This window comes from Bacillus rossius, chromosome 1 (assembly GCF_032445375.1).
Source record: "Bacillus rossius redtenbacheri isolate Brsri chromosome 1, Brsri_v3, whole genome shotgun sequence".
Lineage (NCBI taxonomy): Eukaryota > Metazoa > Arthropoda > Insecta > Phasmatodea > Bacillidae > Bacillus > Bacillus rossius.
In genome coordinates, this window is record NC_086330.1 from 239043234 (window position 1) to 239053614 (window position 10381).

The window sequence follows — 10381 nt, forward strand, 5'->3', positions numbered from 1 at the left end:
GCATAAATTAACTACCGAAGGAAACAAAGAATTATAAACGAATTATATACGGTGTTTTGGTTAAAATAAAGATTTACGGTCATTGTAAACGACGTTATTGTGAATCGGCGACAACTTAAATTGAAACATGAGTACTCAAACATTAGCGACGTAAATCCGAAACGACGTAAATCGGTACGACGTAAATAGAGGACTTACTGTATGTAATCCAAACTTGATAGTCAATTTTAAGCTACTTCTAATTATTGTATCGATTTGAAACATTACAAGCTTATGTAATCCAGATGTATATACAATAATTTTATGACTTACAAGCTATGTGTAATATCCATGCTTTTTGTGTATCCGTAAGGCCAGGGGCATGGTGGGAAGTTCGCCGGTGGTAGACTCCCCTTTCCCAACCCCCTCTCGTCAAGTGTTCAACACCCAAAATTTCAAAAATTTCAAAAATAGCTTCTCTTTCAATTTGGAGTGTTTCCAATCTAAGAGACTGGGAAACGGTGTAAATTTTGATTGGGGTTCGATTCCCGCCCCACCTTCCAAGAAGGGAGTTTTTTTGCACCCGATTTTATTAAAGTCTGGAAAATTTAAGTAGTACTTTGATTTTGACATGCTTCTGAGGCCTTTGGGCACCATTGGACCCTCTCGCAGGGTGGGGGTCAATTTCTCCCCAAATTTTTGGTACATTGAATATTGATTTTGCAGTGCATGTCAAAGAATTTATAAAAAAATTAATTCAATATGAATTATAAAGTAAACAATAAAATTATATTAAAAAACAAAAAAAAACTTTCATTGTTTCATGAACTAAAAAATAAAAAAAAAAACCTTCATTTTATTAATTGATTGAACAGTGATATAATTAACTAAAACTCTGTATAAAGTCTTTTTTTTTTTTAATAATTTTAATAATTGATTTTGTGGTGCAGTTCAAGGAATTTATAACAAAAATTAATTCAATATGTACTTAAGAGTAAAAATTAAAATATTTTAAAAACTAAAAAACACTTTTACTGTTCCATGAACTAAAAAGTAAAAAAAAAAAATTATTTAAGTAATTTGTTTAACAACGATAGAATGAAATACTACTCTGTATAAAGTAATCCTTACTAATATTATAAATGTGAATGTAAGTTTGTTTGAATGTTTGTTTGTTACGCTTTCACACGGAAACTACTGAACCGATTAAGTATCATGAAATTTTGTGTCCATATTTTCAAAGGTAAAGTAAAGGACATGACACTTTTTATACAAAAAAAAATTTTTTTTTCCAAAAGGCAATAAAATTGATATTGGTATGTATGATCGTTTGACTGAGAGTTTCAGTAATTAGAATTAAATTTAACGCCAACTTGTGTTTCAATTAGTACCTAAATTAAATAATTCGCCAATCTAATACTGTAATACCGGCAGTCAATTCACTATTCAATTTAGTATAGCTTCTGCTTCCACTTTTATTTTTATTTTTCTGTCACTGCCAAGCAATACTTAAACTTTTTTAATTTTTGAGGTTAGGTGTCTGTTTATTTTCTTCGGAGATGGTTGTTTGGACGTTGATGCTGAAGGTTATATTTTACTTTCAAGAGAATTTTGTAATTTAGTAGAAAATGATGTGGATCTTATTACTCAAATTTTCCCGGATTTACAAAAAAATATGAATAGTGATCAGTGGTTGTGCGCAAGACCAATAGAGTTCAATTTCCCTTCAGGCTTAGTTTTGCTGTTACCATTAACAAAGTGCAAGGGTAAACATTGCACGTAGGAGGGGTGCATTTGGAAAAGCCATTCTTTTCCCATGGCCAACTATGTAGCCTGTTTGCTTGTGTACAATGCCCAAAATCTGCACCAGACAGAAAAACATATAACATACATAGTATACAAGGAGCATCCCAGAATAATACTCTGATTTAATCTCTTTTAAAGAAAAATTTATTATAATTATAATAATACTTTAAACTTTTTAAAATGTTAGTATTTAAAATTACTTATTTTTTTTAACAGTGAAACATATTTCAATAAATCATGTTTTCAGTTTTTTAAGCTAAATTGTAGGGCCTATGTTAGAATTTTTAAATACTGATGATCCCGGTCACGCAATAAAAAAAAAAAATAGGCCTACCATATTATTCTATTTTCGTTGCAATGATCTTTGATACTTATTTAAGAACATCAACGTGAGCGAAGCGGCGGGTAAAAGCTAGTTGATAATACAGGCAATAGCAAAAGTACATAAAACAAATATCAAGGAATGTTTTGAAGTGCAAGTAAACTTTAATCAACATAGATAAGTAAGATACTAAAACCGTTTTAAAACTGTAACTGAGGAAAGGAGAATTAATTAATCAGAAACTATAAAGAAAATAACATGAGTGGCACATTAAAATATATAGGCAGGAGAGTTTTGTCAATATATTACTTGGGTGGGTGTCCCTAAATAGTATAGAACAAGTCACTATCCACGTCTGACTGCTCGCTTACTTCTTCTAAATGACACAATGGATTTTGATGTGGTTTTCACCATCATTTAGAGAATTCCTTTCGGAAAGTTTATGTGTATAATATTTTAAGATAGTAACGAAATCTCATTGGTTTGTAATAGGTTGCAAAAATATGCTTTCAGGGTGTTTACATGGCTTGCTGAATTATATACGTATAACGGATACATCAAATTAATGTACTGCAGAATTGTATGCCTTAAAATGGCCTACAGAAAACTTTGCAATAGCATGTGTCTATCTGCTAAGGATGACTCACAGTAAATTGTTTTATTTTTGAAAATTGGTTCAAAAATAACGAGGTTTTGCAAAGCCATTTTAACCAACTTCTAAACAAAATCTGCTTGCGTTGTCTTATGAGAAAAAAGCTGTCAATATTGTTCATAAAGAAATTCTTTTGTTATGGGCTGTACATGTTAGTATGTGTATAATTTTTAAAACACCAGACATGAGAACTTGATACTTATAAGTAGTTATTAAATCTAAATGACGCCACACTAGTAGATCACATCCGTGCAAAGCCGGGCCAGGTCACTAGTAGTAACTAAATAAAGATAGAATTGGATCACAATTTCTTAATCATACGATGAAATAAATATGAGTATGTATAAGGAAATACAGTGGAGGTATAGTTTCATTTATGTGTTTGATATCATCCGATATAAATTTTTAGAGAAATAGGTTTTTGGGTTGGTAATTAAAAGAACTATATATACCTTATTAAAAAATAGGTCCAGCATTATGCAAAAGAACACTATATTTTTTGTAGGATTGTAACGCTAATCAAAATAACAACCTTTACAGTGTCAATGATGATACCACGTGCACTAAATTGCTGTTCTTAACATAAATTTAACTTCAAAGGTTTGAATTACAGATTATAGCCTACTTTACACAAGCTTAAGTTAGCTAACTCACAGTGTGACCTACTTATAAAGTTTAACACATACCATACCACATAAGCCAATGAAAACATGTATGGTAGTAGCACTGGCACGTTTTCATTTGCATACATATTTATTTATTTATTTATTTATTATGGCCTTCTATACAACCCAAGCAGATGGGAAGAAGTTGTCAATTTGCAGAACCACATTTCACATACATATATCATTAGAGAACCGCAATAAAATACTACATAAGTATTACATATGAAAACAAATACATATTTAAACAAATTCAAACAGATAGAAGTTGTCAGTTTAAAAGCACAATATATATAACAAACATCATTAAAAAACAACAATGAAACATATATATATATATATATATATATATATATATATATGTTACACATATGATCATAGACAAATAAACAATTTATAAAAACACATTACATATAGCAAACATCACTAAAATACAACAATACAGAAATACATATTTACATGATACAAAAATAAAATAAAATACTATTTATCAAAGAATTCTTCTAATGAGTAGTAAGCTTTTTGTAGTAAAAAGGTTTTAAGTTGAGATGCAAATGTATGGTTATTACTATTTTCCATAATACTTTTTGGGAGTTTGTTAATTAATTTCATGCCCATATAAAATGGATTTAGTGTATATTTTTTGGTTCTATGCTGTACATTATGTAATTTATCAGCGTTTCTTGTTAAATATTTATGTATATCACTATTTTTTACTAATTGTATATTATTGTTATAAAACAATATTGTTTTATATATATATATATATATATATATATATATATATATATATATATATGCTTACCACAGTCATTATTTTATTTGTTTTAAAAATTTGTCTACAGTGACTTCTGTGTTCCTTACCACATATAATTCTCACAATTCTTTTTTGTAAAATAAATATTTTTTTCCAATTTGAGGAATTCCCCCAAAATATAATACCATAGCTAATAACAGATTGTATATTTGAATAATAATAAGATAAGACAGCACTACTGGAGCACAATTTTGTTAATGTATATATACCAAAGCATGTTGAACTTAATTTTTTGCAGATGTTATCAACATGTGCAGTCCAGGAGAGAGTGTTATCTATAGTAAGACCAAGGAATTTATTACTTTTTACATAGTAAAAAATATCATCACCTATCCTAATGTTATTTTGTATTAATGAATTGCTTCTCCGCAATGCGAATTGCATAATAACAGTTTTATTAGAGTTTAAGGTAAGATTATTTGTAGAGAACCATCGCAATGTATCAGTAAGTGTTTGCCTGGTTTTTGTTTCTAATGTATGTCTATTTGGGTCCATAATTAATATACTTGTATCGTCGGCAAACAATATTGGATAACCTAATTTTAAGCTTGTTGGGAAATCATTTACATAAATGTTAAATAAGATGGGACCCAAAATAGAGCCTTGCGGCACACCTTGTGAAACATTTTTTGGCTCAGAAAAACATGCTGTCGTATAATTATTTTCAGTAAATATGATTGACGTAACTTGTTTTCTATTATTAAGATATGATTTAAATAAGTCATGAACCACACCTCTTATACCACAGTTTTCTAGCTTAATCAAAAGTAGATCATGGTTAACACAGTCAAATGCTTTTGAAAGATCGGCAAAGATGCAATTAGTAAAACATTTTTTGTCACAAGATGTTAGAGTATTATTAATAAAACGAAAAATTGCTTGCTCTGTTGATTTTCCTACCATGAAACCAAACTGAAGGTTAGTTATTAGTCTTTGGTTATTTAGAAATTTAGTCAAAGAATTTGCTATAACCTTTTCTAGAATTTTTGAAAAGGAGGAAAGAAGAGCAATAGGCCTGTAATTATCCATCTGTTTTTTGTCACCTTTTTTATAGATTGGTACAATTTTTGCAAACTTAAGTCTATATATTACATAACGTAAATATTACATATTATAAGGGCTACCAGCTATAATGAATGGTACAAGTCTTAGTTTACTTTTAAAAAAATTATATTTACAAAAACTGTCAAGATAGTATTTAATTTTATAATCATTATGTTTGTATGAAAAATAGAGCTTGGTAAATATTTACAATCGCGGTAGATGCCAAAAAAAATGCTAAAAATCCGAAAATACTTTTATTCTATGCTCTTACACTTCCTCTTTTCAAATCAACCGGCGGAGATAAGAAATTCCAAATACTTTAGGAGATATCGAATTTTTTAATTTCATGATATGTAGAGTCGCGGTAGATGCCAAAAAAAATGTAAAAAATCCTAAAATACCTTTATCATATGCTCTTCAACTTCCTCTTTTCATTAAAAGCGGCGGAGATAAGAAATTCCAAATACTTTAGGAGATATCGAATTTTTTAATTTTGCAATACAAGACCTGTGGAACCATTCGAGCGGCGCCATTTTTGTTATTTTGCCGTGTGTTTGTGAATACGTGAATAGTGAATGCATAATTAATAAAATGGTTGATTAGGTCAGGTCAGTTACATTATTAATACTTTCAAACTAATCCGACATTAAAAATTATTTTGTGAATTAATTTTAATGGATGTTTAGTTTTAAAATATTTATAATGTAACTGACCTGACCAAACAAACCCGGACAGAGGGTGAACAGTAAACTAAAAAGGTCGATTAGGTCAGGTCAGTTACATTATAAATACTTTAAAACTAAGGTGATATTAAAAATAATGTGAATTAATTTTAATTATTCTTTAGTTTTAAATTATTTATAATGTAACTGACCTTACCTAACAAACCCGTAACAAAGGATGTACAGTAACAACTCACGTAAATTTTTTTGTTACTTATTACTTGCGCAACAATATCAAAATAACAAATAAGACTTTAAAATTAGAAACGTTAAAAACTCACGTAAGTTGGAGGCGGTAATTATACACCGTTTTAAACAATAATTGAACTAAATAATCACGTATTAGTTCATTTGAATTCTGGCCTATCACGAACAATCACGTGACATCATTATCCAATAAAAAAATAGATACTTGTACGTAAACAAGAAACAATGGTGCACGCACGCCACAGGAATGCGCTGGTTTTGTGCTGAAATTTAAAAATTCGATATCTCCTAAAGTATTTGGAATTTCTAATCTCCGCCGCTTTTAATGGAAAGAGGAAGTTGAAGAGCATATAATAAAGGTATTTTCAGATGTTTAGCATTTTTTTTGGCATATACCGCGACTCTACATATGATGAAATTAAAAAATTCGATATCTCCTAAAGTATTTGGAATTTCTTACCTCCGCCGGTTGTTTTGAAAAGAGGAAGTGAAAGGGCACAGAATAAAAGCATTTTCAGATTTTTAGCATTTTTTTTGGCATCTACCGCGATTGTAAATATTTACCACGTAATTAGTTTTAAGTTTAATACTAACCCCAACCTTTCATTCAGTGTGCAGTGAGAACCCGTATAATTCACTCAGAATAAATAAGGGTCTGCTGCAAGTGAACAATGAAGTCAATGTTCATGATAATTTTGGTAATTTTCTTACGTCGCAGCTTTTCCGTGAATAAACTATTAAATTCCAAGAACATTTTTATTTTTTATCATTAAAGATATTACCCTATGTATCCTAAAAATAGCGTTTCTAAATTCAGACTGGTTTTTGAATAATACCCATTCATAGGTTACTGTACAAAACAAGTCATTAATACTGTTGCCACCATTTATTATTCTTCTGAGTGGGTCTGTGTGTTTGTTTACCATAACTTAGTCAATATAGGTATTACGTTAATAATCAAAGTAGTAAATATTACAAGTATATTGCATATATAATGAAATTTTTATGTTTCTAATTAAGACATTCCTCTATTTATCTTGTAAACAGCATTTCTTAATTCCTACTGGCTTCTGATATATGACAGTTTGTAGTTCACATTTGATAACCTATGCAAGTGAAGCAGCCAACGCAGTGTATTTAGTTTTAATTAAGTTGCCGATCCTGTGGTTTTCCATACTTAAAAATGTGCATATTTTTTATATGCAATGTAACATATGTAATGCAATGGAACATAAATAATAACTATAAAAAAATTACTGAGTCTCTACTGTGCAACCAAACCCAAGCATCAACCCTTGACAGGAAGAATTGAAATTGTGTCACGCCTCCATACTGCTAAAAAAAAAACACTGTCAAGAGTTGACGCTTCGGTTTGGATGCACAGTAGGGACTAAAGTAATTTTTTTTAAAATATATTTACATTAATTTGTGTTGCAATATCCAAATCAAAAATATAAACGTTCTTATATATGAAAAACTACAGGATCGGCAACGCAATTAAAACACAACACAAGGTAATGGCCACTTCATGGCCAAATGAGGATAAGTTAGCTTCGAATCCTGGTTTAATTTCCCAAGAGGTGCCATAGTTACAATACCGTACCATAAAAATCGGGTAACTCGACGAAAGACATTGGTGCAATACAGGCCTAACTCAATTGTTAAATATTGATGCAACTTAACCTTCAAATTACAAAAAATATATATATCCTTATACAGCCTGTGCATCAGCTTAACATAATAATATATTATTGATGAAACTTAACCTACAACTTCACTACTTGTTTTTTTTTAAGGCGCCTTCGATCTTGCAATTTATATCTCCATCACTGAATAACTTTGCCAAGTCCACGATGCCTTAAAATTTAAAACCGACTTTCTACATTATGCACGCATAGTGCACCTTAACGTACACACTTGTGGGTGTAATCCAGTGTATCAGCAAGATTGATATGGCACCTTAAAAAAACCAGAGGTGGTGCCCTCGCAACTGACCAAATGCTGGTGCTCCACGCAGGGTTCGTACTCCCAGTTTTGAAGATGTACTTCAGAGATTTGAGGAGAGTCCGGATACAAGCACAAGGGCAGAAGGTTCCGACACGGACGCTGAAAAAATGGCTGTTTGGCAAGTTCTTCATGAGCAACTCTTGTACCTGTACTACCTTCAAAAAGTGCAACACATGGGTCCGGCGGACTATCCTCTTTGCATGACCTTTTCTCGTTGGTACATTCAAAGAGTATTGAGGAACCCCGAGTTAGCGGTTTTATTCAGCGATGAAGCCAAGTTCACTTAAGACGCTATTCTCAATTCGCACAACAGTCCTGTTTGGAATGATGTCAATCCGCATGCAACGTGTGTTACAGCTCGCCAGGAACGTTTTTCAGTTAATGTGTGGGCCGATATTGTTGACGGCGTATTCATCGGGCCTTTTTTTCGCCACGACTTACCGGTGCCGGATACCTCCACTTCCTTCAGAACAAACTACCGGGTCTTCTTAAAGAGGTTCCATTGCATGTCCGATGTGTGATGTGGTACCAACATGATGGGGGCCCCACCTCATTTTTCCCTGCAAGTGCGAGAGTATTTAAACCAAACATTTCCAAACCGATGGATTGGACGAGCAGGCCCTGTCGCATGGCCGCCAAGGTCACCGGACCTAACCCCGTTAGATTTCTTGCTGTGGGGTTACGTAAAAAGGCTTATCTATGCTACGCCAGTAGAAACGGTAGAAAAGCTTACACAGCGAATCATTGAAGCGTTCGAAATCATAAGGTCGACTCCACACATGCTCCAGCGTATCTGTAAAAACATGATTCGCCGTTGCCACCTCTGTGTCGCTCAAGGTAGGCGTTTTTTTGAGCCGTTGATTTAGACTGTCACGTTGTTAAAACGTATGCAACAATTTCAATGTTGTGAAACAAAGCCGAAACTGTGATTGATTTCAGAGTGAAATTAAAATCTGTGCCACGATTAAAAAGGTTATTTCTCTACTCGAACGCCCGCACATACACAACATAACACTCTACAACGGGTTGCCTACGCTGACTCTTTCTGGGGCTACAGGGGCTTAGCTACGCAATTCCAGCAACATGTTTATTGGCAAAAATGGTTGCAAATAATAAGACGAATTTTGATACAACCTGTATATTTGTAATTTGAAGGTTAAGTTGCATCAATATTTAACAATTGAGTTAGGTATGTATATTGCACCGTCTTTCGTCGAGTTACCCGATTTTTATGGTAGGGTATTTAACTATGGTATAAACATCTTGGGAAATGATTCCAGGATTCGAAGCTAAATTATCCTCAGTCCACTTCACTGCATAGGCTATCAAATGTAAACTACAATCGGTAATTTCTCAGAAATCTATAGGAATTAAGAAATTTAATTACAGAGTAAATAGAAAAACGTCTTTAGTATTCGAAAAGGGTGTTTCCCGATTTTATAATTTTAATTACCGAAAAGTCGCGGCACGAGAAAATTACTTAATTTTACAACATTTCACCAAACACCGTAATAAGACTAACATTTCTCTGATTTACTCCATTACACACATACAACCAATACCTTTTAAGAATAATTGACTTTCTGTCAAAGCAAGAAATATATTCTACAGATGGTGGTGCTTTAGCAATTTTCTTTTCTGTAGCAACTTTGGATTTCGTAAATCCAAATGAAATTTTTTTCGTAACTTCTGCCATTTTTCAATAAGACCAATGTCACACGAAAGAAAACATACAACCAAACATTGTAGAAGATTTGATACAACTATTACAATGATTTCAACGCGAAAAACAGTTTTTTACAACACGACCGTAGAATCACAAAATAGTGCAGAAACAAAATAGTTGGGAAGGGACACCCTACCAGCGCTCCCGCGGGCGAAGAGGCGAAGGATTTGCCAATTTTGAGACACAAAACTTTGCATTGATGATATATGTTTTGCTACGCAACGACATTGTTTTAATTGTAATACACCAACGAGTTTATACTGTAATATTTGGTGAAAATTAAATCATTACACTTCAATTAAGATACTTTAAAGGTTCATGAATATTATTTACATAATTTTACTTATTCACTACATATTTTTTGGGCACAATGTGAGGTAAAGGTGTTCACCTTTTTTTACAATATGAATTAATTGAATTTGTGTATTTTATCACTT

The 10381-nt window shown here is 32.0% G+C and overlaps 1 protein-coding gene across 2 annotated transcripts in view; it reads right to left on the minus strand.

Moving 5' to 3' along the window:
• The window catches only part of LOC134527395 (G-patch domain and KOW motifs-containing protein-like), a 73153-nt gene extending 63057 nt beyond the window's left edge, over positions 1 to 10096 (minus strand). For both annotated transcript variants that reach the window (XM_063360053.1, XM_063360052.1), the window contains exon 1: positions 9781 to 10096. In XM_063360053.1, the coding sequence (XP_063216123.1) occupies positions 9781 to 9914 (134 nt within the window). In that variant the 5' untranslated portion in view covers positions 9915 to 10096. The remainder of the gene's footprint in view (positions 1 to 9780) is intronic.
• Positions 10097 to 10381: the final 285 nt, after the last annotated feature.